Source organism: Suricata suricatta, chromosome 9, assembly GCF_006229205.1.
Source record: "Suricata suricatta isolate VVHF042 chromosome 9, meerkat_22Aug2017_6uvM2_HiC, whole genome shotgun sequence".
Lineage (NCBI taxonomy): Eukaryota > Metazoa > Chordata > Mammalia > Carnivora > Herpestidae > Suricata > Suricata suricatta.
Genome location: NC_043708.1, coordinates 111852156 through 111880010, shown reverse-complemented (window position 1 = coordinate 111880010; position 27855 = coordinate 111852156). Strand labels below are relative to the sequence as shown.

The window sequence follows — 27855 nt, the reverse complement described above, 5'->3', positions numbered from 1 at the left end:
CCTGGTCATGCTGTAATAACAATACCTTGCTTTATATAATAACACTCAAAGCACTTACCATCTTAGCCTTTCTCTGTTTATGAAACTCTTTTAGTTTAATCCTTCACAATAACCCTGTGGATCAAGTCAGCAATTTTGTGTGTGTCTAAGATGGTGAAATAATATCTCAAAGACGTTGAATAACTTGTTCAGAGTTGCTGAGTTACTCTGTGCTTCTGAGTTACTCTGTTCAACAGTTTTTAGGGTAAATGAAGACTACATTTGAAGACATTCTGAAAGAACAAAAAGGAATTTCCAAACTCTGTCCTGTTTATTAAAATCTAACTCTTTTTAGTCTGGCCAGTCAGTAAGACCAAAGTTAAGAACCCATCACCAGTGTTTATTCTTTTTTTTGCCCACAAATTTTATTTTTTTTTTAGTTATAGAAATAACATTTTATTTTTATATAGTTTATTGATCATCACCAATGTTTAAATTGATATGTCCAAATCAAGAAAATAAATATTTAGATCGTTTCTATTCTGCTGCTGATGTGATCGATTTAAGGAATCCTGGCTCTTATATTAATGGAACTTCAACTGGAAGTAATTAAGCCATTATAATTATTTTCTTATTCTTGCTTCTTTTCAGAGAGATGGAAACCTTGATGACTAGCTCCACTCTGCCACCTCTTTTTGCAGATGAAGATGGCTCCAAGGAGAGTAATGATCTGGCCACAACTGGGTAAGCAGCTGCTCTGGGACACTGCGCCTCCACCTAGGCTTCAGAACAAAGCTTCTGTAATGTAGGAGGTGCTAAAGAGACCGTTTTATATCATAAAAACAGAAGTTATGTTTGTTACGCTTTGCAGAAGAGAGAGTGAGAGTCGTTGTAAGCTGCTTTGTGATCTGCATTCAGCTGTCATTTGCAGTGTTCCGGTGCCTGTGAACTGGAACACAGTGTGTGCATCTAGGAATCATCAGTTCCTCCTGCTTAAGAGAATTACATAGTCACCATTAAGTAAATACCTGCCACAGGCTAGCTCTGAAAATCAAGTTCATTTTCTGTTTGAATTGCCACAGATATTAAAATAATTTTTCCCCCAGAGGTCTGTTTTTATCAGATTTTTTTAATATGGCTCTTTATTCAAGATGCCTAGGAGCTCTGACTTGACTGACTTCTCTTCTTTTTATCCCCCATCTCCTTTCTTTGGTATTTTTGGGACAGATGTGTAAAGAAATATAGGAAAGAGCTAATAGCAATAGTCCCTCTTCCCTTGAAAATCTCTGTTCCACTTAAATTTTTATCTTTTCTATTTAGAAGTTATTTGCCATGGAAGAAACGTATTCACTAATAGACTGAAGTACTAGCTAAACCCAGCAATGAATTATTTTAACATTCTTTAGAACTCTTTAAAAATAGACTAGACTTTGTAATTCTGTTTTCTTACCTCAGATTTCTTTCTTTCTTCATTAATATCTGCCTTCTGACCTTACTATTCAGATAAAGCTGTTCTCCAAGACTTTTCTAAAAGCTGCCTAGTTACTAAATCCAATTCATTCAAGAAAAATTTTCTGAGTGTCTCCTGTGTGCCAGACACTGTTCTAGCCACTGGATACCAAGCAATGAACAAAGCAGACAAAAATACCAATCCCCATAGAGCTTAAATTCTATCAGGGACAACAGGAAATAAACAGGATAATTAAGTAAAATATATACTGTGTTGTTAAAAACTATGGATTAACTAAGCAGGGAAGAGGGGTAGGAAGGCTTTGGGGTCAATTTTGGAGAAGATGGCCCAGAAAGGCTTTAAAAGTGAATTGAATGAAGACCTGAATGAAGTAAGGTAGCTAGCATGCAGTTATCTGGGGGAAATTATTCTAGACAGAAGGAAGAGGAAGTGCAAGCACCCTGAGTTAGAAATGTTTCTACCTTTTAGAAATACCCAGGAAGCCAGTGTGGCTGGAGCAGAGTATACCAAGGGGAGGGTGGTAGAGGACCACTTTGGTGCTTACTGAGTCAGAAAGTCCGAGTGAGTGCTAGAGATGCTACATCATAGTACGTTCCCAGGCAATTCGGTGCTGCTGGTGTGAGGCCCATACTTTGAGTAGCAAGGGACTAGATCATGTAGGATTTTATAGGTCAGAGTCAGCACTTTTAACTCACACTCTGAGTGAGGTAGGAAAGCATTGGAGGATTTTGAGCAGAATGATCTAATCTGATTTATTTTTTTAATAGGATCCCTGTGGTTGTTATATTGAAAATAAAGTGAAGGGAGCAGGGGCTAAAGCAAGGAGACAAGTTAAGCTCCTGAAATAATTCAAGTGAGAGATGATGACTTAAACAACATCCACTAGTGACTTTGACAAGAGTATTTTTGGTGACCTGATATGGGCAAAGCCTCATTGGAGAGGGTTTCAGGGATAATGAGGATGGGGTTTGGTGACATGTAGAATTCGACATATATTTTTAAGATAAACCAAATAATATTTGTTTGAAAGACCAGATGAGATGTGAGAAGGGAGAAAAAAGCAATCAAAGACACCTCCAAACTGTTGACCTAAGCGACCGAAAGGATGAATGTCATTGACTTAGATAGGGAAAACTAAGCAGAGGCTCAGTTTGGAGGATTTTAAATTTGAAATGCTTGTTAGATACCCAAGCAGAAATGTCAGATAGACAGCTTGATATAGGGCTGAGGGGTTAGGGAAGGTCTAGACTAGAAAAAGAAACATGGGAGTCATCAGCATATACCTGATATTTAAAGCCAGAGACTGGCTGAGATCACTGGAGAAATGAGCCTGTGTAGATAGAAGAGAAGAGATCTAATGCCTGAGCTCTGGGATACACTAGCATTTAGAAGCCAGGCAGAAAAGTCAACAAAGAACACTAAAGGGAATAGCTAAAAAGATAGCACAAAAACCAGAGGAGTGCCGTGTCCTGGAAAACAAGTAAAAAAGTATTTCATGAGCAAGAGATCAACTGTGTTAAAAACTTTTGAAAGATTGGGTAAGATGAAAGCTGAGAAATGACACTGAATTTAGCATGGAGGGCATTGGTGACTTTTACAAGAGTTGTAAGTATACATGTCCTTTGGTTTAGGTTTGAGAGAGAATGAAAGAAGAGAAATTGAAGCCAATATGTATAGACAATTCTTTTCAGAGTGCGGATCTTCCTTAGCTTACCATGCGGTTGCATCCAGATAAACCCATAGTAAATCGGAAACATCATTGGTCAGAAATACACTTAATACACATAACCTACCAAACATCGTAGCTTAGCTTAGCCTACCTTCAGCATGCTCAGAACACCTACATTAGCCTACAGTTAGGCAAAATCATCCAGCACAAAGCCATTTTGTAATAAAGTGTTGAATATCTATAATTTGTTGACTATTGTACTGAACGTGAAAAGAATGGTCATAAGAGTATCAGTTGTTCACTCTGGTGATCGTGAGGCTGACTGGGAGCTGAGGCTCATTTCAGCCGCCGAGCATTGTGAGAGAGGATCATGTGACATATCACTAAGCTCAAAAAAAGATCCAAATACAAAAGTGCAAGTGTGGTGTCTAGTGAATCTATCTCACATTCACATTATCGTCAAGATGAAAAGTCATAAATCAAACCATCCTAAGTTGGGGACTGTCTCTATGGATAATTCTATAATGGAAAGGAGAAAAATGAAGTGGGATCCCGAGAGTGCTTTTTGTTTTGTTTCATTTTGTTTTAAGGTAGCAAGGTAAGAGTAAAAAATGCTACATTTGTTTGGTGATTGGGCTGATCCAGTAGACAGGGAAGAATTGGTAATGCAGGAGAGGGGAGAATTACTGAAAACCTGTCTTTGAGTAGGCTAGATGCTGTGGGGTCCATGGCACAAATAGAAGGGTTGTGGGCTTTAACTAAGAGTGTGCCAACTCATTTATAGGAACAAAAGAACGTGTTTGTTTGTTTGTTTGTTTGTTTTCCAACCATGTCCAACTTGTCATCTCCAAGGCATTTCATGCCTGTTACCCCTCCCCTCTAGTTTTTGTTCATTTCAGTCAGGGACTCATAGGATTGGTACATTTTCCCAAACCTAGCTCTCATATTTTACTGAAATAAGAATGTGCAGGAATTAGTAACTTAAAAATTGATGGCACTGTTAGAACAATGAGTGAAAGAATGAGTTGCCAAAGACATTCAAAGTGATTGAAACACCTGGAAAACAAAGCTACCAAGATCAAACTGGGTCTCTGATGGTGCCTCTTTTCAGAGAATATGATTGGCATTGAGTTCATAGATACTCTTAGTCTTTTTCTAAGGACCTCAAAGACCTCAAAAATGTTGGAAACTCCTGCTTAAAACTATCTATTATATTTTCTGGAAAGGGTCAGAAAAGTGTAATTTCTTTCATTTCATAGACAGTGTTCATCTTCTTTCATCATTTCTTAGCCTACTAGAATCTGGTTTTTATTCCTCTAATTCTACGAAAACTATGCTCCCTAAAATTGCCAACAACTTTCAGGTCTTCAAATTTAGCAGATACTTTTTAGTCTATCTTATTTGACATCTGCAGCTTTTTGCTTGGTTAATATCCACTTCTTAAAAGTCTTTCTGCTTTGGCCTCTTTGACAATATTCCCTCCTAAATCTCTTAATGCCCTGCTCAGTCTTTCCCACTTCTAAGACTTGCTGCTCAAATGATCTTTTCCAACAGAGTTCTGTCCTTACTTTCTTCTCTCTTTCTGGAAGATATCTAGCACTTCTCATTTTTCTGTTTTTCTTCACTTCTGTTCTCTCAATGCATGTTTCCAGTTGTCTGTGGGACAGCTCAACTTAATTATGCCGTGAGTGTTTCAGACTTAACCATTTTCTCATCAGTCTTGTCTTACACCTACCCCGCCCCACTCCCTCCACACACTTTTCAGTTGACCTTGGCTAATAGTACATAATCACCCATGTAGTGACCTTTGACTCAGCCATTAAGTTTACTCTATCCCTGAAATATCTCTTAGTTATCTCTCCCCTATTCTCCATCCTGCCTGCCTGTCTCTCACTTACTCTATAGCAGTAGCCTCCTGATAGGTTGCCCTTACTCCTGTTATATCTGTCCTTTCAGCCTATAATGATGTTTACCAGATAAATACCTATTTATCTTTCAAGACCTCTGTAAAACCTTTCTTAACATCCTCTGCTTATGTATAAAATTTATCATACCTTGTACCATACACTTTTTACAAACCCTTATTGTAGTACTTACATTGCATTGTAATTATTTGCCAATAACCCTATGAAGTATATATTCTTCCAGAATAGTGACTGAATTTAAACATCTACCTTGTTATGTCTGCTTTTCAGAAGGAGGAGATCTGGTTTGCTGACTTGTCTGGAACAGAATGTTGAAAACAGAAAAGGAATATATGTTTGATTTCTTAACATGTATTTATACCTGAACCTACTGAACTTAATAACATTAGATGATCTGGCTGTCCAATAAACACTTCAGCCCAGGAAGGAATAAACTAAGGAATGTACCATAAGAGACATTTCTTACACCCTCTGTAATGGGGCAGCCTGCCTCTACAACTCCCATTCCTATTCTCCTTCTCTATTAACAGTAATTTCCCTTTACACTGGAGATACGATACATGAAAAGTAACATATAAAAGTTAGGGGAGAGGTCATTTTTTGGAAGAAGTTAATAGTGGTTTTTTTAAGTTTATTTATTAATTTTTGAGAGAGAGAGAGAGAGAGAGAGAGAGAGCAAGTGAGCAGGGGAGGGGCAGAGAGAGGGGAAGAGAGACTCCCAAGCAGGCTCCACACCGTCAGCATAGAGCCCTGTGGAGGGCTTGAGCTCACGACCCTTGAGATAATAACCTGAGCTGAAGCTAACAGTTGGACGTTTAACCAACTGAGCCATTCAGTTGCTCCTAGTTATTTTTAGCAGAAGACTTCTCCATGAAATTTACCTAGTTCAATCAAACAGTGAAAGTTGTTTTTTAAATGCACTGTAACTGTTCTGGAGACCTTGTTTACATTTACACAAACGAAGTGGGGGAACTAAAGCTGGCTTCTGCTTTTGTTGATAGGGAAATTTGTCTTGAACCTTGATAAATAGGAATTTTTGATGCTCTTGATAACTGAACCATTGCCCATCTGCCTGTTATTCTTAAGGTTAACCCACCCAGAGGTTCCCTACAGTAGTGGAGCCACATCATCTGCCACCAATCCAGAATTTGTGGAGGATCTCTCCCAAGGTCAGCTGCTTCAGAATGAGGCTTCAAATACAGCAGAAGGCACTGAACAGAGACATGAAGATGAGGTAAGCTGAAGAATCATCTCTTCCTGTTACCCTTGTCTGAAGTTTCTGAAGAAGCAGTCAGCAAAGGAATTGATGAAAGTGTTTATTATCTGGCACCCCTACATTCTGCAGAATTTTCTTCATAGAACCATATTAATGGTTTTCATGACACAGAGAGAGGTAGACTCTTTTTCCCCCTACTTAATAAATTTATACCTACATCATACTAGATGCTCAACAAATGCTTATTGAATAAATGAATGATTTAAATAAGTAATTAATGAGAAGTCCACATGCCCTTGTTCACACTGTATGCACACCAAGTCCTACATCATGGAATCATATGTGCCCAGAAGATCCACACCACGTGCCAAGCCACTCACCCTCCCATAGAGGGCATCCTACAAAGTTCCATATGGGCCTTGGGCATATGTCCAACTCTTGTTGGACTTTCCAGTGTTCCTCATAATTGATGATTACATTGTCCATGTTAAAGCATTCTTTTTTAGTCATAAAAGAGTTCCAGCATGAATTTCATCTTTTTTTGTATTTATTTTTAAAGTTTATATATTTATTTTGAGAACAAGTACAAGCAGGAGAGGGGGGGAGAGAGAGAGAGAGAGAGAGGGAGAAAGGGAGAGAGGGAGAGAGAGAGAGAGAATCCTAAGCAGGCTCCATGCTGCCAGTGCAGAGCCCAATACAGCGCTCAATCCCACAAACCGAGATCATGACCTGACCCAAGATCAAGAGCTGGATGCTCAATGAACTGAGCCTCCCCAGCGCCCCATCATCTTTTTTTTTTCACTTTAAAAGAGCTGATTCTTTTCATGTTGACATCCTTAAAGATTATAATGACTGTTGAGAGCAAACACACCATTTGCACAATGGTGAATAGTTCATAATAATTTGGAGGACTACAGTACTATAATTAATATTCAATGTTTTTGTCCATTTCACTTATCTTTCTCTTCTCTGAAAGAAGAATGCTTGTATCCATAAAACTTTATTAACTAATAAGCTCTGGGTATTTGTAAAATATGAAGCAGAAGTATGAGGGAGCTTGCATGTCTTTAAAAAGGAAAAAGAGATGGGGTGTTTGAATGGCTCAGTCTGTCTGCCCCTTTCCTGCTCATGTGCTCTCTCTCTCTCTCTCTCTCTCTGTCTCTCAAAATGAATAAATAAATAAACTTAAAAAAAAATAAAAGACAAAGAGAAAGGTCTGTGGTAAAACAGCAGTAGTACTTCAGTCCTTTCTTTAAACTTTTTTGAGGTGATTTCATTTTCTGATGTAACTAATAACATATAAAGACCTCTGACTTTATAAAATAAGCATCTTAAGGAACAAATCATCAAGCCAAAAAACTAAGTATTCATTTTGGATGTATTATACCTGATGAAAGTTAGATATTAATTTAGAAATCCATATGTTGTCTACTATGGGCAATGAACTGGTCTTTGAATGGTATCAATGAAAAATATCCTTCACGAATGATTTTTAATCCCTGTACTACAACTTGTCTCTTTGCCTGGTGCTTGTGACATCTTGTTCTGATCTACCGTGACAGTGTCTGCTTCTCTGGCACAGTGCTGTGATGTGCTGTGTTTCTCATCTAGAAAATTCTCCTGTCAGGAGTCAGGAATTGTTAAGTGCGTATGAAGGCGAAAGCTTATGTGATCATGGTTCCCCTTCTCATCAGTACGGATTATCCCCTTAATGTAACAGTTTGTCGTGTGGTACATGAAAGGATGTGCAGGTGAACAATCTAGAGTTCCTTCTTGAAGACTGCATAGCAGTCATTTGTACCTATGACAGATTTGGAGAGCTTTGAATATCCAGGCTCTTAATAGTAGGAAAATGTAATTCTTATCCTGTTTTGTTCGTTTGTTTCATTGCTGTGTTTTTTTGGGTGAATTCTGTAATTTGGGTTTTTTTTTTTTTTTTTTTTTGTCTTACAGCAAAGAAGTAAACGAGGAGGTTGGTCCAAAGGAAGAAAGAGAAAGAAACCTCTTCGAGACAGCAACGCGCCCAAATCCCCCCTTACAGGATACGTTCGATTCATGAACGAGCGTCGGGAACAGCTTAGAGCAAAAAGACCAGAAGTCCCATTTCCAGAAATCACAAGGATGTTAGGCAATGAATGGAGTAAACTGCCCCCTGAGGAAAAACAGGTAATTGTTCCGATTCCCGATCCTTTGCTTGGTTTTGATCATGCCTCAAAAGTAGCTTCCATCAGAAATGTAAATTCTTCAGTTTTGTCATGGGGCCTAGAAGAACAGAATAGCAGGATTCTTCCCAGCTCTTTTCTTTAGCACCTGGTTTTTATACTGTTTCAGGGTATGCTGCAGGGGTGCAAACAGGAGGGCCTCTAGGAGCACCCCCTAACCAAAGCAGCTCTACTTTTGTTTGACTTATATGCTGAGAGTTCATGTAAGAATTTTGTAAAAAGTGATTCAGTATTAAGAAATGAAGAAATCTGTCAATATAATTTATTCCACCGAGTTAAATGAAATGTCAGGAGTTGAATAAGAAAAGGTCATTTGATAAAATTTTGCTGTTCACATAAGATTTTTGTTTAAATTTTTTTAACAAGAGTTCTGGCAAAGTTAACCTATGAAAAATAAAGCAAGAACTATTTGAATTCTTCTCTAAGCAAAAACTAACACTATTGCCAAACTGAAACAAATCCATTTGTTAGAGAGGGTTGAGAGGAATTAAGGACAATATAGCCACAAACTGGTTGAAATGCCACAAAAGCGGAATGATGGGAGATTGTGGGAACGGCTTGGGGTTGAAAGTTCCCAGCATTCTCAGCATCTAAAAGATAGCTTTATTTCCTTTATGCCTCATACTCTTTAAAAAGGATTCCAAACAGACTAAAACCAAATTGAAAAATACTCTGGGGAATTAATTGAATTCAGAAAATTTCAAGGAGACTATATTAAGTTACAACTTGAAGCTCTTTGTGGCGGTAGGCAAGTAAAAACCAGTGCATGTCGTCCATTATTTTCGCCCTAATGTATAGAGGGATCATGAGCTATACGTACTCCATTGATTCCTCTTTTCTTTTTAATTTCTTAATTTCAAACTTACTGTATGCTCTTTGTTTAACTTTTTTTTAAGATGATACAGAAGTGTGTAAAGGAAAAAGCAAAAGTAATATTAATCTTCTCCAGAGATAACCACTGTTAGATAGGGCAAGGGTTTTTGTGATTGTTTTTGTTTTTAACTTTTTTTTAAAGTTTGTTTAGTTTTGAGAGGGGAGGTACAGAGAGAGAGGGGTCCAGAGGATCCAAGGCAGGCTTTGTTCTGACAGCGGAAAGCCCAATGCAGGGCTCAAACCCACCAACCACGAGATCATGACCTGAGCCGAAGTCAGATGCTTAACAGACTGAGCCATCCAGTCGCCCCTATTTTTAACTTTTTATTTTGGAAAAGTTTCAGTGTACAGAAAGTTACACACACTGGCTAGTACAAAGAGCACCTAAATACCTTTACCCAAATTCACCCATAGTTAACACATTTTACCCCATCTGTCCATTTGCATATGCACTTACACTCTCCTCATCAAGCTTTGCGTACACGCACACTCATGCGAAGTTGCTCTGTGTGCTCGCTCTCACTGACATACACACGTGCATGCACACTCACATTCACGTGCTCTCACACACATACCTTTTTTTGAAACCATTTGAGGGTAAGTCATATACCTCATCACCCTTCACCGCTGAGCATTTCGGTGGGTGTTAATAGACATAAGTTCTTACACATAGTTTCATTATCAACCGTATGCCTTTATGTTAACACAATACTTTTATCTAATTTACTATCTATATTCCAGTTTTGTCAGTTGACTTAACATCCTTCCTCTGTGACATTCCCCTCTCCAGTTCAGATTCTTGCCCAGCAGCAGGGTAGTCAGAAGTCTACATTCCTTTAATCTGGAATATTTCCACAATCTTTCTTTGTGTTTCATGACATTGCTATCTTTTAAAAATGCAATCCCTCCCTCTTCCTCCACCTCCTTTTTGTTTACTTCTAACGAACATTTCTCATTTTGTACTTGTCTAATGTTTTCTTGTGATGACATTGAGATTATGCATTCTTAGAATACTGCATACATGGTATGGTGTCCTTCTCCGGGTATCACATGTGCAGGCACACAGTGTCCTTTTATTCCTCATTGGTCGTGTTAATTTTGCTCTCTCAATAAAGTTTTTTATTCTCCTTTACAATTAATAAGCAATCTGTGGAGAGACATTTTAAGAACATACAAATAGTCCGTTACATTTCGATTTCCCCCCTAGATTTAACATCCACTAATGACTTTTATCTGATCTAATCTTTGTGCGTGAGGGTTGCAAAATTATAATTTTCCAACTCTAGCACTCCCTTCACATTTACCGCTCGGCTTTCAGCATTCTAAACTAAGCAAGAACCCTTTTCCTCCCTTCTGTTTGTTATTTATTGTTGGAATGAGCATACCAATTTCTTTTTTCCCAAAGGTTTATAATTTTATTACTATACTGCAGTACTGGGGTACTTAAACTGTCCCAGATTCGGCCAGTTGGGTGTCCCCTATATCTGACTCGTGCAAGACAAGCTTTTTAACCTAATACCTGACTCTAGTTTGTGTCCATTTAAAAGCACTATTTTTATACGTTGTTTCTTAAACCTAATTGATGAATGAAAAGGACAAGACACTAAACAAAATTATCCTGTTAGATCAATGACTTTGTTTAAATAATTAATAGCACAAAGAGTGTGGAGATAGGTTCTGTCATAGTAGTCCATTTTAGGTCCATAGGATGAGGTCATTCCTTTTTATGGTCTTTGTGTCTCCCGGCTTTCATGCTCTACTCTTCTGGCTCTTAAAAGGCCAGTTGATGTATGAGATCATTCTCTCAGATTGCGTTGGGGATAGAGAAACAAAGTAATATTCCATCCTTTCTCTTGGGAAGACTAAATATGCCTATGTGGTGTTCAGTCCTCTTGAGGACTCTAGTGGCCATGTATATAGGTCTGTCTATGGGATTAGAGGAATAACTGTAATGTCTTCTTGTGAATATTTTATGAGAATGATCTCAATAGAACTTGTCTTCATTAAGTTAGAAAATGCAATAAAGAGTATAAAGAATTCAAATCACCTATTTCTTTTATAATTGAGAGATTATATTTTATTTTATCCATATGCTTTTTTTATTCCCCCTTAGAGTTTTCCCTCATATACTTTCTTTCCATGTTCTAATTGTCCTATTTTCTTCAATGAGTTCACTAATATTTTACCCAGATAATATGTGTTTCTTGAAAATAATTCCACATTTCTTTCCTAGCGCTACCTTGATGAAGCAGACAGAGATAAGGAGCGTTACATGAAGGAACTGGAGCAGTATCAGAAGACTGAGGCCTATAAGGTCTTCAGTAGGAAAACACAGGACCGTCAGAAGGGCAAATCTCATAGGCAAGGTATTAGAACCAGAAGAGATATTTTTGTAGTTTGTTGTGCCTGACAGAGTGTCACAAAGCCTACTGTTAGAGTGATAAATATAAAAGATAAGTTTCCATCATTTCTCTACTATGTCACATTCACTTACAAAAATACCTTGGAATTTTATTAAAATCACATTACTCTCATTTAAAAATCTTAGTTGGGTTTCTATATCCAGTACCAATAACTTGATTTCTGTTCCAAGACCCCTATATTTACCTGTGCTTTTTTATCCTGATTTCAGTTTAGGCATTTCTCTGCCTCTAAACACATCTCTGCCTTCTAAACTACATACCTGCCTTTCTCTGACACCACTAAGCCTCGTGCACCATTTCTCCCAGCCTGCAGTGATCATCCTTTTCATTCATTCATCCATTCATGTATTCGTGTATTCAAACGGTACACATGGAGCTTTCATATATATCAGGCTTTCACCTAGGCATTAAGGATGCAACAGTGGCCACGGTAGACAAGACCCCAGTCTTCATGGATCCTTGTTCTCTGTTAAAATTGTTCATCACACCCTTCAAGTCTTGCTTCAAGTCCCCTTTCTTCGGGAGACATTGCCAAAGAAGCCCCACCCCCACTCATCTGCCATTCCTTTGCCATTGCATCTTCTCCACATCTGGGCATCTTGCCTGTTAAACTGTAATGTTGTATACACAGCCTATGGCATGTGTCTCCTATCCACGCTCCCACTCTGTTCTCCTCAAAGGTAAGAACTGCATCTGCTGTTTCTCTTTTCTCTAACTGTAACTAACTGTAATGCAGCACAGTTCATTTGCTTGGGTTTTGTTATTGTTTTGTTCTTGAAACTAATGTTCTTTTATTCTTTCATATTTTTAGATGCAGCCCGACAGGCCACTCATGATCATGAGGTAATTAGCTTTCTGTCTACATATCATGTATCTATTTATAATAATGTTACTTTTGTCATGCTTTTAGACCTTTCCTTTTTTTTTAATGAATGGCAGAATATTTCCTATCCTATAATTCCAACTGGGTGAGTTGCTTTTGCTCAAGGATTCTTACTCTATGGCGGACACTTATCATGAGTCTGTCCTTCAACTACATCCCCTAACTCCAGTCCTTTCTTGTGGTCCAAGAATCTTATTGCCTTGAAATGCTAAAGATGGCTGGAATTTGGAGTGAGGTATAGAAGTGAAGACTAACTGGTATCAGATACCTCACTCTGAGTGTCAGAAAGTTGATCTTTAGAAAATTCAACATTTAGTTACAATGAACTGTTCAACTGTGTGGTGTCCGTGGGACACTGGTGACAGTATCTCAGCTCCAGCTCACTGGCACGTACTTGTTCCCTGGCCTTTTCCCCCTCCATTTGGTTTGGCCTGTCATCCATAGGATTTGGGCCTGTGTTCCTCTATACGATTTTAGGCCCATGTGTCTTGGCTATGCTGCAAAGAGAGCTTTAAATATATAGGTAGCCCATGGTTCACATATGGTTATAAAAAATAAAATATTTTGGTAATTCCATTCTTTAAAATACTTAGTGACTTTTCATCACTTATCAAATCCCATTCAACTCAGCATTTTGAGTCCTCTATAATAAACTCCCACCTTCCCTTTCCAAATACCTTAACCCCCATATTTCCCATGTATATCTTACATACTCAATTTAAAAGCCTTTACTACTCATTGTCCTCCACATGCCCCACCCGTTTCTGCCTCATGCTTGTGTTCACATTCTCTCTTGCATGAAAATACTTCTCAGGGCACCTGGGTGGCTCAGTCAGTTAATTTTCTGACTTCAACTCAGATCGTGATCTCCTGGTTTGTGAATTCAAGCCCCGCATCGGGCTCTGTGCTGACCTCAGAGCCCGGAGCCTGCTTTGGATTCTATGTCTCCTCCTCTCTCTGCCTCGCCCCCGCTCATGCTCTGCCTCTCTCTGTCTCAAAAATAAATAAATATATTTTTTAAATGTTTTAGTAAAAATAATTTAGAAAAAAGAAAATACTTCTATCACTCATTTTTCCCGTTACCCCTCCCCCATCATCTCATTCTGCCTCGCAAAATTCTAGCCATCCATCAAACCCTGTTTCAAGTTCCATTTCCTCCTTCAGCTTTTCCTGTGTCCTCCAGCTTCCTTTAACCCTCACAGCTCTCTATATTTCTCATCTGCACTCGACTGCTCTAGCTAAGGCATTGAGATTATTCAAGTGTTTCTATTCTTCACATTCTTGGATTATAACCTGCTTGAAGTCACCCATGGTCTAGTTTTTATCTTGTACCCACCCCATTACCACCTAGCATGATGTCTTTGCATTTGGAGGTCTTCCATAAATACTAATTCTTATAGAAAAACCCATTTATTTAAATAACAGTGGAAATTTACAAAAAAGAATTTTCTATTGTACTCTTGTGTGCTTTGTTTTAAAATTTTTTTAATGTTTTATTTATTTTTGATACAGAGAGAGACAGAGCATGAGAGGGGGAGGGTCAGAGAGAGAAGGAGGCACAGAACTGGAAGCAGGCTCCAGGCTCTGAGCTGGCTGTCAGCACAGAGCCTGACGCGGGACTCGAACCCACGAGCGTGAGATCTGACCTGAGCCGAAGTCGGAGGCCCAACGGACTGAGCCACCCAGGCGCCCCTCTTGTGTGCTTTTTAAGAAATAATTTTTTCAAAATAATAACTTACTTTTCTTGGGGCTATAGTTCTCATACCTAATTTAGCATTGGTAACCTTCAAAACATAGAGACAACATTTATATTAACAAGTCAAACAGATTTATTTAAGTTATTTTTAATGTGTTTATTATTATTATTATTTTAGTGTTTGTTTTTGAGAAAGAGCGCAAGTGGGGAAGGGGCAGAGAGAGAGGGAGACACAGAATCTGAAGCAGGCTCCACGCTCTGAGCTGTCAGCGCAGATCCTGAAGTAGGGCTCAAACTCACAAACCATGAGATCACGACCTGAGCCAAAGTTGGATGCTTAACCAACCGAGCCACCCAGGCACCCCAATGTTCTTTATTTTTGAAAGAGGAAGAGAGGGAAGGAGGGAGAAAGAGAGAGAGAAAAGGAAAGAGAATATGAGCGGGAGAGGGACAGAGAGAGAGGGAGACACAGAATCTGAAGCAGGCTCCAGGCTCTGAGTTGTCAGCACAGAGCCCGACATGGGGCTTGAACTCACAAACCATGAGATAGTTATCTGAGCCAAAGTCAGTCGCTTAAGTGACTGAGCCACCCAGATACCCCATCAAATAGATTTATTGCCATCCATGAATTAGAAAGGAAGAAGCATAATAAATATTACCATTTTATTCTTCAAATAAATCCTATGAAAATGTAGATATATGATATCTCTCTCCATACTCTAATTAGGGTGAAATATTCATGATCTTTTTTTACTTGAGAAACTGTTATGTGTACTTTATATTTAAAAGCCTAATTGAATAGTGTTACAGGCTTTTTGTATTGCCAGATACTTGTATAATTACTTATTTCTCTATTTGTCTGTGGGCCCACCTACCCATATCATGAGTTTTCCATACTTCCTTTTTCCCTTATAACTTCCTTTGTAACTTCTCTATCCTTAGTGGTTGCCAAAGAGAATTTGGCCAATAATCTCAAACATTAGATCTCACGCTTTCTAGTCAACAACTGACTGACTCCTTTTATCACTATGAATTTTGCTGGCCAAATTACAGGTAGCATTTTTGTGCTCAGTAAGGTTGATAGTTTTAGTCAGGAAAAATTTAGTAGGTTTGCTCACAGAAGCTGCTGCTGCTGATTTAATAAATGAAGCTTTTTATTAAATGAGGCTTTTTGTTTATTAAATGAAGCTTCATATTTTTATTTCCATGATTTAACATGGCATGGATTCCTATGATTTATGAAAAGGAATAAGTCTCTATGTAATTTACCTGTTTTAGGACTAGATATATATTAAATCAAAGGGAAAACAAGGGGAGAGTAGATGGACAGTCAGCAGTAGTTTCTCAAATGTGTATACATTAGGCTTGATAAATCTGTCTATTGGTATGTCCACATCAGGATAAAGCTCTCTTGGCAAGGTTTTGGACCCAATTAATGTCTCTCACTTTATCAGTTTTTTATTTTACATTGCATAATATCTTTCTTAGACTTGGTAATTTCAAAACAACTGAAATAAATAGAGAACTAGTTTGACAATTTTTAAACATAGTTATACAGTGATTTTCTGACATATAACCTCTTAGTATAATAGTTCAGAAAAATAAGAAAGCACTTGGAGTGAAAAGCAGCCACAGAAGTCCCCATGGAAAGGAGGAACTGAAACAGGCTCTAAAGGTTCCTCAGGTTTTGTGGGGGACACCATGAGGTGGGTAAAATCACTTGAACAGTGTTATGAGTAAGTTCATAAAAGAGTGAGTATCATGCAAAGTGCCTAAAGCCTCAGAGCTTCTAAACACATGCTTACTTCCCTTTACTTATCCTATTAGGAGTAAAATGACAAATGTAGTAGAATATTCTTCAAGCTCACTTCAAAAAGACCAAGATCTCAGAAACTCTCTCAAGTGACCCCCACCCCACCCCTGCCCATTTTGAAGGTAAGAAAAGTGACTTGCCTGAGACAGGAAGGAACTTCCCCAGAAACACTTATTGAATTACAGGCAAAAGTATAAGTGATATGCAGGCTTCTGATCTCATTCTGTCATTCTTAGCTGCACACGCCACACCAAATGGAACAAACTAGTGTTGAAAGTGAAAATGGGCCTGGTTGGTCACCAAATTTCTTGCTAATTAAAACAATTGTTTTCATTTGTGTAAAGAAACCTATTATATTCCTAAGTGGAACTTGGATTCCTAAGACATTGTTACCATGGCAGGTACGGGCAAGTTCTGTCAGAGCTAAAGAAATGCTGACCTAAAAGCCGCTTGAGCGTCGTACATAGCACTGGGGCGCTGGGCCTGGTACACAGTAGTAAGAGTGGTCCCTAAAGTAAAGGGACCTTGAGGGAAGCATGTCACATTCTATGAAACTCTGACCTTGAACCTAGATCACAGAAAAATAGGTTCAGTTCAAAAGGGCCTCTGTTCTCTTACCCTCCACTCAATATATAGAATGAAAAACCTACATGAAGAGTATTTTTGCTCCTCTCAGACCAAAAGCCAGCCCTCTAGACACAGAAGTCAACTAGTGTTACTCTCAAGAAAGTGTCTACATCTCATGTGAAGACTAAGATAGAAACAGTAATTTTGTTTCTCCCATAATTTATGAGAAATGACAAAATGACACTCAGCCTGAACAAATTAGACCCTTTCAATGAAGAGGTAATGAAATCCTTATGATTTTAATCCCTTGAGCAATCCTTGGAACAGCTTAAGTATATCCGAGCCCCCAGGAGGACCCTCTCCATGCCGAGTAATGTACTCAGTAATGGAAGAGTGCTGATGGTTTATATTACCACTCTTCCGTTAAGTAGAATTTCTGTTGCCTTTCAGAGACTGAACAGTTTCATTTAATTGCTTTCGTGTTTCTTGTTTTGCACTCTAAGAATCTGTACCAAGGGGCAGCGTGTTAATGTACCTACAAGTACTATTCTTTGCCCTTACGTAGTTAGCTTGGTTTGGGCCACTCTGACAAAGAGGAGAAGAGAATTACGTTTCTGAGGAGACTCAGGGCCTTGGAGAGAGCTCTTGGTACCATGGAATTAGGAGGCAAGCATCCCTCCCTACCTAACGAGCGGATGTTTAGACCTGTGACTAGGTGTATGATCTCATACGAGCCTGTGCAGTTACGTAGGAGACTGAGCAAGGTCACATAATAAAGTCGTAAGACTATATGAAGTCATTTGTGGACTTGTACCTGTTATACCTTGTTCATACTGAAATTGTATGTCGTAAGTTTTCTGTTTTCCTATAGCAACCCAGCAACAGTTACAGAATAGGTAAGCCAGGAGAGTCCTAAGAAAGCCACTACGAAATATGTCTAGGATCCTTTCTGGCACCAACTCCTCTTGCCCATGCCTCAGTTCTCCTTGAGACCACTGGGAACTGGCCCAAGGTAGAGCTTTGCAGGGTGAAATTGGGGCTTTCACTGATTATTTTGTTGTTTATTTTTAAATTGCTCTGGGAAATTTTGCTTGCCTTCTTACGAGATAAAAGGTAAAAATTATGTGCTCTGAAAGTTTCTTCAGGTAAATACATAGTTTTTCAGATGTAACGTCTTAGATGTCTCTCTTGATCAGCTTCCATTGGCAGACTGTTCATATATACCAGCCCCCTTACAAGGCAGATGCCAAAATTAAAGTAGGAGCTTGGCCGTCAGAATTCCCTCACAGACTATTAACTGCTTAGCTTTCTACTGGGCACCAAATCATAATTGTGTTCAAAGATAAGAGACTAGTGGCAAGAGTTAGGAAAGATACATTCTATCTCGGGCTTCAAACCTGTTTTTGTAGGAATAATGTGGTTGGTTTTTTGGGGGTTTTATTTGTTGTTGGTTTTTTTTTTTTACTGTTCTTTATGTTATAAAGATTTTGAAATCTTCAGATCTCACTAGCAATTCCTTCAGTACTCATTTTTCATTGTTGTGTTTACCATCTTATATTATGTAAGATTTTAACCATTGTGCCAATACACTTATAATTTATATTCCTAATGGTTTCAACTTCAAATTCATTGTAGAAATTTCAGCCAAGGCATCTTGAAATTGATCTTATTCTTACGGGTCACTGTGGAATATATTTTGCAGTAGTTTTGTGAGACCTTTATTTTTAAACTTTATTTTTAAATTCGCCAAATTGGCAAGTTAATTTTAGGCTTTGTTATTCTTTTCTATCTCACATAATCCCGACTTTTCTCATTTTTAGAGCCTAGTTATTTCTGACTTCTTGACTTTGGTGGTTTTTTTTCTATGTTTGAAGAAAGTGTAAAAGATCCCCAGCTATAGGCTGCCCCCGTAAATAAATAAAGCAGTGGTACTAATAGAATGTCATTATTATTACTCATTGTTGACACATCTCTGCTGAAAGTTCTTATTGTCCATTCCACACATTTAGAACAAACAGTCCTATCTTAGGGCATTTTACATGCGTAATCTACAGAAGCAACTGAGAAAACATGTAGAAATTCCTTTTCTCTATTCCTGCCTCAACAACTTGTATACTGTACTATTCAAAGCACAGAGCTCAGAAATGGCCTCCAAATTCTCCATTAAGGAAATTTATATAGGTTTTTTTGAAGGTTGCTCATTGCACAGCAATTGTACACCTGAGAGAACTAAATGTTTAACCTGCTTGAGCCCTATGAAGGTTGATCCAATGAAAAAATGAAATTTCTCTCATACCTTCACTTGGACTGACACCTGCTCACTGTACTGTTTCTTTAAGGACGACATCGCCTTCAGGCCTTACCTATTTAATTTAGCTTCTGTTTAAGAATTGACCATTTTGTGGGGCACCTAGCTGTCAAGGCACTTTGATCTCTGGGTGGTGAGTTTGAGCCCTACGTTGGGCTTAGAGATTACTTTTTTTTTTTTAATTAACTGTTTTGTGAAAAAACTAATGTGGACTCCTATGTTCACTGCAGCATTATTTATATAGCCAAGGTATGAAAGTAACTGAACTGTTCATCAATAGATGAATGGATAAAAAAGATACACATACACACATATAATACATAGCAGAATATTACTTAGCCATTAAAAATGTAATTTTGTCATCTGTGACAACATGGATAGGCCTAGAGGGTATTATGCTAAGTAAAGTAAGTCAGAGAAAGACAAATAACTAATGATTTCACTTATATGTGGAATCTTTTTTAAAAAACGGGGCGGGGGGGGCACCTGGATGGCTCAATCTTCTAAGTGTCCGACTCTTGATTTTGGCTCATGTCATGATCTCATTGTTGTGAAATTAAGCCCTATGTCGGGCTCCACACTCAGTGTAGAGTCAGCTTAAAATATTCTCATTCTCTCTCCCTCTCTCTCTCCCCCCTCCTTTGTCCCTCTCTCTTCTTCCTCCCCTCTCCCCTGCCTGAGTTCTCTCCTTTCTGAAAAACAAAAAAAAGAAAAAGAAAAACAATACAAATGAATAAATAGCCAAACAAAAAGCAGAAACTGGCCCATTAAGTACAGAAAACAGGGGAGGGATGCTGGGGGAATGGGCAAAATCGGTGAAGGGGAGTGGGAGGTAGTCTTCCATGGGATAGAGGATGCAGCAGTGGTTTCATAGTGGCATTGTATGGTGACAGATGGTCGCTACACTTGTGCTGAGCACAGCATACTGTATAGACTTATGGAATCACTACATTGTACACCTAAAATTAATGTAACATTGTGTGTCAACTATACTTCAATAAAAGAGGGGTAAAAAACTGTTTTGTTACTCTTGATTCACAGAAAGAAACAGAGGTAAAGGAACGGTCTGTTTTTGACATTCCTATATTTACAGAGGAATTCCTGAACCACAGCAAAGGTAATTACCAAAGTATCATTTCATGTTCCTCGGATTTGTGACGGGATTTCATTCTCAGGAGGGATTCATTGCTCAAAAGCAACGGTAGTGATATTCTCCACCCTAGAGCTGCTCTGAAAGAAGAAAGCTACTTTTTCACTCTCTAGCAAACGTAGCTACTCCAAAACCAATGAAGGAAAGCTAGACCAGTTTTGTCAAAGCTACTTTAGTCTCTGGATCAAAGGCAATAAATACGCATCACTAATTCAGTTGCCTTCAGACTCTTAGCCCCAGACCCTTTGTATAATAAAAGCTTCCATAGGCATCCTGAATGTACAATAAGTAAGAGCAAAGCTGACCCCATGGCAGGAAGGACGGAGACCCACAGCTGTGCTTGCTTGGTTTCCCAGGATCCCCCTGCGAAGCCCCTCTGGCTTCTCATTGCATAGTTTTAAAAAAACAAAACAAACATTAAAATACTGAGAATTGCAACTGTTCCTGCAATCTTAAGTAGGAATATGACCAGCTTTAAGAATTAAAATAGCTCTGGGGAACCAGGCATTTTATTGCTGAAATTGCTATCTGGAAGGCTATAATGAGAATAGGGAGATGAGGTGGGGTAGCTAATTAGAGACAACTAAGCAAAACTTCTTTGGAAGAGTCTTTGGGAATCCTCCGAGACTTCTAGTGCTACTTAGGTTCAACGCGTGGGTGTGTCCTCAGCTCGGGAGGCAGAGCTCCGCCAGCTTCGCAAATCCAACATGGAGTTTGAGGAGAGGAATGCAGCCCTGCAAAAGCACGTGGAGAGCATGCGCACAGCAGTGGAGAAGCTGGAGGTGGACGTGATCCAGGAGCGGAGCCGCAACACCGTCTTACAGCAGCACCTGGAGACCCTGCGGCAGGTGCTGACCAGCAGCTTTGCCAGCATGCCCTTGCCTGGTAATGTCCCCCTTTCCCGAGCACTTGGGGGGTGGGAGGCGGGGAAGGCAGCAGGTGCTGTTTGTGTTGGTATGGCGGGGTGGGGGGGGGGGGTAAGGCTGAAGTCTCCCCACCAAGAGGAGAATCGGTAAAATAAGGGTTTTCTTCCCTCAGCGTTTTCTGTGGGTCACCTAACAGTATCTCAGTATTGGCTACGGATCATCCATAATTTCAGACTCTCTGGTCATTTAAATTTTTTCCAGTTACATTTTAATATAATTTACTTTCCTTTCTATTAAGCTAAATTTGATGTTCAGAATAATGGAAGCTGAGTAATAAATCCTGAGGAGGGCATTTTTCCTATATATGTTTGCTTGCTTTATAATTCTGTTTTAATGAGAAGGAAGAGAAAAACAAACACTAGTATGTTTTATCTACTCTTTCATGTTAAGGATAATCCCAGCAGAAAGCAGCGTGTAACATTTTGTTATATGCAGCTACTCCTGTATACTGTATAGCAATTATATAGCCCATCTTTTTATTCAAGATATGTGGATTAATTTCATTTCTTTGAAGTCTGAAAGTGTCTCCTGTGAAATGAAAATCTGGTCTGTGGAGCAGACGACATTAGAGTCACAGTTGCTTTTACCTGGAGTCACTTAACTGTGTTATGGTTGAACGGAATTGCGAGGATTTTCTTACTCTCTCTTCTCTCACTTCAGGAAGTGGAGAGACCCCTACAGTGGACACCATTGACTCATATATGAACAGACTGCACAGTATTATTTTAGCTAATCCCCAAGACAATGAAAACTTCATAGCTACAGTTCGAGAAGTTGTGAACAGGCTTGATCGTTAGGGAATGGTGAGTGCTCACTGATGCGACACGTATGTGCCAACATGTCATCGAAGACAAGAAGGCAGTCGACTTTGTCAGTGCTACTAAAACCCTGGCATTACATCAAATAAACGAATTGGAGACGATTAAAATCACTGTTACGTGCTTACTCAATGTAGTAAATAATGTTAGAGAAGAGTTTTCTCACGCATGCCTCAGCATGGCTTAATGGAAAGATCATGACTTTCTGTGGTTGAGCCTCCATTCCAGCTTCATCGGTTATTAGCTGTATTCTCTGGTGTTAGTTTCCCAAAGGATTTAGAAAAGAGAATGAGAAGCTTAGAGGAAATCACCCCCAAAACAGCACTTAGAACAAAATAAATATCTCTTAATTGTTAAACTTCCTTTTCCCTGGAAAATACAAAGGATGACCTGCAACAGCAGTCACTGAGACACTGTGTGTATGTAAAACCTAAGTGAGTGAGAAGCTTTTCATTCACGACCGAATATCAGAGCAACGATTTTTATGTTAAATGTTCATGCGGACCATCCCTACGGTGAAACAACTATTGCCCTATTTAAACAGATTTAGAGTTTAAAGGCAGGGGTGGGCAGGGGGCATCTAACTGATTCGGCCTGAAGAGCACGTGAATCTTATCTCAGAGCTGTGAGCTCCAGCCCCACACTGGGTGTTGAGGTTACTTAGATAAAATAAGAAAATAAAAAGACTTTAAATAGATTTAAAAAAATAAACTCCCAATAAGCAAAAAAGAGAGGAGAGAGAAAATAAGCCTTTTAAAAATATATTCAACAAATGGCTAGTAGTAGTAGTTCCTCTTAGAGAAGAAAAAAAATACATTTACAGAAAGTCTCTGCCCATATAGACTTTTTGGTACGAATGGTCAGTCATCAGGTGTCCTTTCTTAAATAGAACTCGTAGATGTTCACTTAAATTCCTAGAGCTAGGGTGCCCTGAAGTATGCCATCCCACAAAACTGACAGCCCTTTGGTGTGCAGGCCCATTCCTGCAGATGTAGAAACTGTGGGAATCCTAGCACCATATGATGAAGTGGCCATATTTGATCCCAAAACAGGAGGGGACAGCAGTATGTGCTCCTTACAGTGGCCAGTCGTGGTTTGGAATCTTTATTTGTCCTGCAGGGACATGAGCACACATGCACACGTTCGTGCTGTAGCCTGTAGCATGGTTTGGGCCTTGAGCAAAATGTGTAAGAATAAATAAATAAGATGCAAGATTCTTTGTCTAATGAGGCAACACCTACTAGCAGAGACAAAAGCAGTAGTCTCTGTCCTCCTTGGCCATGCCATTGATGGTGACTGTGTGAGACAATGCATTATACAGTAGCCTCTGCCGTGCCCCGATGGGGAAACGATTACCGTCCTTCTAGGGAGTAGCCAGATGGAACGGACCATACTTCTGAGAGATGGCTGGACTCCCTACAGAATAAAGAAGTGGCACTACTGCCGCTGTTTATGAAAGGAACAGCTTGTAAATTGAGGCCTGGGATTTTCAGGAGCTCATCATCCTTCTCACAGTGTTTTCAATTAGCACTCTTACAGGCTTGAAAAGAGAGAGCCGGGACAAGCAGCATGGAAGACTGTGAAAGAACACAGTAATTGATAACATGGTATCTCCTCATGTAGATATAGGGCATTTATTGCAAGTTTTGAGCCAAAAGTGGTTTTCTATTTTGAGCATTTTGCTAGTGAGAAGACTTTTGTAAAGCCTTACCCATCTTGAGGATATAAACTGTAGTATCCGCTTTCTGAAGTATCTTTGAAAACCTAGTATGTTAACATTATCTTTGATTTTTTATGTTTTTAATTTATTTTTGAAAGACAGAGAGAGACAGCACAAGCAGGGGAGGGTCAGAGAGAGAGGTACAGAATCAGAAGCAGACTCCAGGCTCTGAGCTGTCAGCACAGGGCCCAACCTGGGGCTCAAACCCACAAACCATGAGATCATGACCTGAGCCGAAGTCGGACACTCAACCAACTGAGCCACCCAGGCACCCCAGTCTTTTATTTTAACCTATATTTTGCTCTTGAAAAAAAAATACCTGAACCATTTTATTACTACAAATTCTTACAATCCAGCCGTGCAAACATAACTAAGAGTAGATAGTTCCCCACACTCCTCAAAACTGTCAAATGTAACTATTATAAAGACTGTGATAAATACTAGCTTGGTCTCATTATACAAATATGTATAGACAGCTAGGCCTGATGTCCCCAGCATTCATGGTGCAATTAATTACTCTGACATGAGCTTGGCAAAGGTTTCATCCACTGTCAGGAGCCAGTGAGTGAAGGGAAGCCAGTGTTCTGCAGCTTTAGAAGAGCATATTAGAGCCAGAAGGGACCTTTAGAAATCACATTTTACATAGGAAGAAACTGAGTCCCAAAGAGGTGAGATTTCTTGCCTGAAAATACCCAAGTAGAAGAGTGCAGAATCCAGCTAGAATGCATATACCTAAATTCCAGTTTAGTGGGGTTTCTAACGCATTGCTATAAAGAGGTGGGGGCAAGTATAAGGGGAAGGCACCAAAACACCTTGGAATGTAAGCATTAAGATAAGTAGGAGGTAAATAGAAAAACTTACAATCCAGTGATTATAATGTTATAAAAATTGGTCAGCCCATTTAAAAATCATTTTTATGGACGTACAGTGGAAGACTTGCCCTAGTCGTTACCTTTCTCTGCATCTAACCTAGAAAAAAGTAGGGCTGGGAGGAAGCCAGGGGGTCAGTTTCACATTGAGAGGTGACCATGTTACATAAGCTGTCAGAATCCATATGTTGCTTGATTTCAGTTTAATCAAATGAAAAATATTTGGCTCTTTGAGGAATTGAAAGGGGAAAGAAAAAAAAAAAACCTTTCTTATGCCATTGCATTTTTAGCAATGTAAGAAAATGTATTGATCCTGTGCACACAATACCTTTTTATATATAGGCCAAGGTTTTTAGATTTATACTTGAAGAAAATTGGTTTTGATTGATTATACATTCTTTGGACTAAACTGGAGTACTAATTTTCCATCATCAGATTTGGCCCCGATAGTTGCTTTTCTGTGTTCAGCTGACGATTTTCCTACCTCCGCACTGTTACTGAACTGAAGCTGGAGCGTGTTCCTCATTGAAATGTGATCTCAAACATCCCTGTGAGGTGGTCTGCTTGCAGCTTTCCGTGCTCTTTTGTGCTCCTCGCCGTAGCCCTCCCCAAAATAGAAAAGAGTATTTTTTTTTCTCACTCATAGCCCTAACCCTTTCTGATCACTGCTTACCTTTTCGGTATCTTGTTTTTCTCCCTCTCAATTCTACAGGTGTTAGAGCTCCATGATGTTCCATAAGTGGTTTTACTTGTGAGGGATGAGAAGCCATCCATGGAAATCTGAACTGAGTGGAGGCAGAGAGGGGGTACAGATTGCTCTGCTTGGGGAAGAACTGTCAGTTAGGAGCTAAATGCCTTCACCCCGGGAAGCCATGTGAGGGAGCAGCCAGAGGAACGTGGATGCACTCTTCCTGTGGCACTGACCTCGCGCAGCTTTGAAAGGGGACAGCCACTCTCCCGAGTCTTCGGTTTCCTGTTCATCTGCATTTCTGATAAAGCAGGTCTGCGGGTGTTCTGCTGACTGGGCAACCCTGCCACTGACACTGTCCGCAGCCGAAAGGAAGCCTCCTCATTGTTCCCCTCAGATGGGACCCTTTCATCTGTGGCTCCGGGTTTTCTTGCCTAGCTGTCACTTTTTTTTTTTTTTTTTTTGGTAAATGCCTTTGGGGGTTATTTTTTATTTCCTTCACTCCCGCCAAGTTATACATCTCCATTTTCTGACCTCTGGGCTTCGTTGCTCGGCTGGGCTCGGAGGGAGAGTTTCTCTCATTGGACAGGCCCAGGCGTCTCCCATCATCGTCCTGCTGTGACTCCGCGGAAAGGAGCTCCTTGTTGACCGCGGCCTGTGGCGGACGCAGTGTTTCCTGCCCCCCACGGCGCCCAGTGTGATTGCTGCCCTGAGGGAGAATGCTCTCGCCCTCCGCCTCGGTGCCGCCTGCTGTTTTCCAAGCGCTGCTCCTGCGCACTCGCGGTGTCCCAGCCCCAGCAAGGCTCTTCTGTTCCCATCTGTTGGCAGTGTCTTGTGGCGCGTTTTCGCTGAGGAAAAGGTCACTGGTAAACAGGAGGGAATGGGAGAAGTCGTTTCTGATTTGGGCGTTGGAGAAAGTTAAAACAAAAAACAAAAAAAACCCCAAAGTTTAAAGGGAAAACCGAGGGAATCCCTCCCTGCTTTAGGTGGACTGATGCTCCGGGCGGGATGGGTGGGAATGTTCAAAATAGTCTCTTAAGCTGACAAACAAGGGCCCAGAGGAATTTGTCTTCCCTCTGCAGCCACAACTGCAAAATCTATGTCAAAAGGATCTCAGTAAGTGATTTTTTTTTTAAACACCAAAGGGGCAGAGGGGTTTCTGATTCTCACCTCAGGGTTTGGTTTGGTTTTGTTTTGTTTTGATGCTCTAGAGCACAAGGCTGACAGTTGCAGCTGAGATCTTTGGAACCAAAGTGAGGCATGCTGAGCCCATTGTCTAGGCACCATGCCACTGACGCAGGTGGAAGTGTGTCCCCCTCACAATCTGCTCAGAAGCCAGGGTGCAAGCCAGGAACCCCCTGTCTTCTCAGCATCTCCCTACCTGATTTCTTTATTAGCCCAAAGGAAATAAAGTAACAACAAAAGCAACGTGTTTGCAAAATGTCATGTGAGCACACATCAGATTTCCATGCACTGAAGCCCACATACGGCCACTTGGCGACTTCCTACAATAAGAGCCCCATTCCTTGTTGCTATAAACCTAGCCTGCTTTTCTGAATTTTCCTGTTTTTCTGCCCTCGCCTGCTGTTCCTGTCACTTCGCTCAGACTCCTCGCCAGCGCAGTCCAAGCTAGAACACCCTGTGTGTGGCAGGACAGCCAAGCGAGTTCTGGAAGTCTGCGTCTGCCTTCTGCCAGACACTGTCTCCTCTCTTCTTTCTTCCTGATACTGCTCTCTTTCTCCTCTGTGTCCGTTGTGTGCGCCTTTGTTAGCAGTGCTGTTGACCAGGAAAGCCAGCAACTTGGTCCAAAGACCATCATTCTCCCGACTGTAGATAGGATATCTGACATCGACTTGAAACATTTGCATATTCAGGAAGGTCCCGGGTCTTGGGAGAGACCACAGTCTAACACTGTTTTCACAGCATAAGCAGCCTGCTTTAGAAATCCCGGCTCTCCAGTAGCGACACGCCGGACTGGCGGCTGGGATTCAGCTGCCACAAAACTGCCAGGCGCGGTGAAGCACGTGTGCGGGGCCCGCGCAGGAGGTGGCGAATGAGGGTACAGCCAACGCGGCACCTACTTCATGTTTCCCCGCACACCTGGAGATGTTCTGCACACTTCCCCGTGCTTCTCAAATTAGTTGTCGCCTATTCAGTGTTCCGATTTCTTTTTTTCTTTCATTAAAACCCAAGGAGCAAGCTGGGGAAAGTAAGACAACGTGTTTTATTTCTGACAACATTACATTTTAGAAAAAAAAATTGTGTACATGTGTTTGGAACTGTTGAAATGCCAAGTTTTCTGTACAAGTGTTTTTGTAATTAAACTTTTAGATTTTCTTTGTTTTTGAGACGTTGATATGCTTGCTTGACACTTGCCTCATTAAAACTTTTCTACGTGGAACCCACCTCGTTCCATTTTCCCTGAATTGTGATGAAAAAAGCCCTGCCTCTGCCTTTTCATCTTAAAGACCGCCAACTCTACATTAATCATCAAAGCTGTTATGCTTAAAACATTAACACATTCACTTCACTAATTGCTTATTCAAACTGTGTCTTAGCCTGTTTGAGAGTCCAACTCTTTTAATATATATATATAACAATACAGTACGTTGTAATCGTGTTGATGTAGTGGTAGTATT

The 27855-nt window shown here is 40.0% G+C and overlaps 1 protein-coding gene across 3 annotated transcripts in view; it reads left to right on the top strand.

Moving 5' to 3' along the window:
* The window catches only part of HMG20A (high mobility group 20A), a 68897-nt gene extending 41276 nt beyond the window's left edge, over positions 1 to 27621 (top strand). For 2 of the 3 annotated variants that reach the window (XM_029951545.1, XM_029951546.1), the window contains exons 2-9: positions 631 to 723; positions 6131 to 6278; positions 8214 to 8426; positions 11589 to 11721; positions 12590 to 12621; positions 20087 to 20162; positions 20865 to 21080; positions 21782 to 22049. In XM_029951545.1, coding sequence (XP_029807405.1) covers positions 635 to 723; positions 6131 to 6278; positions 8214 to 8426; positions 11589 to 11721; positions 12590 to 12621; positions 20087 to 20162; positions 20865 to 21080; positions 21782 to 21918 — 1044 coding nt within the window. In that variant the 5' untranslated portion in view covers positions 631 to 634 and the 3' untranslated portion in view covers positions 21919 to 22049. Of the gene's footprint in view, positions 1 to 630; positions 724 to 6130; positions 6279 to 8213; positions 8427 to 11588; positions 11722 to 12589; positions 12622 to 20086; positions 20163 to 20864; positions 21081 to 21781; positions 22050 to 25240 lie in introns of those variants that run through there. The other variant, XM_029951544.1, reaches the window with a different exon arrangement.
* Positions 27622 to 27855: the final 234 nt, after the last annotated feature.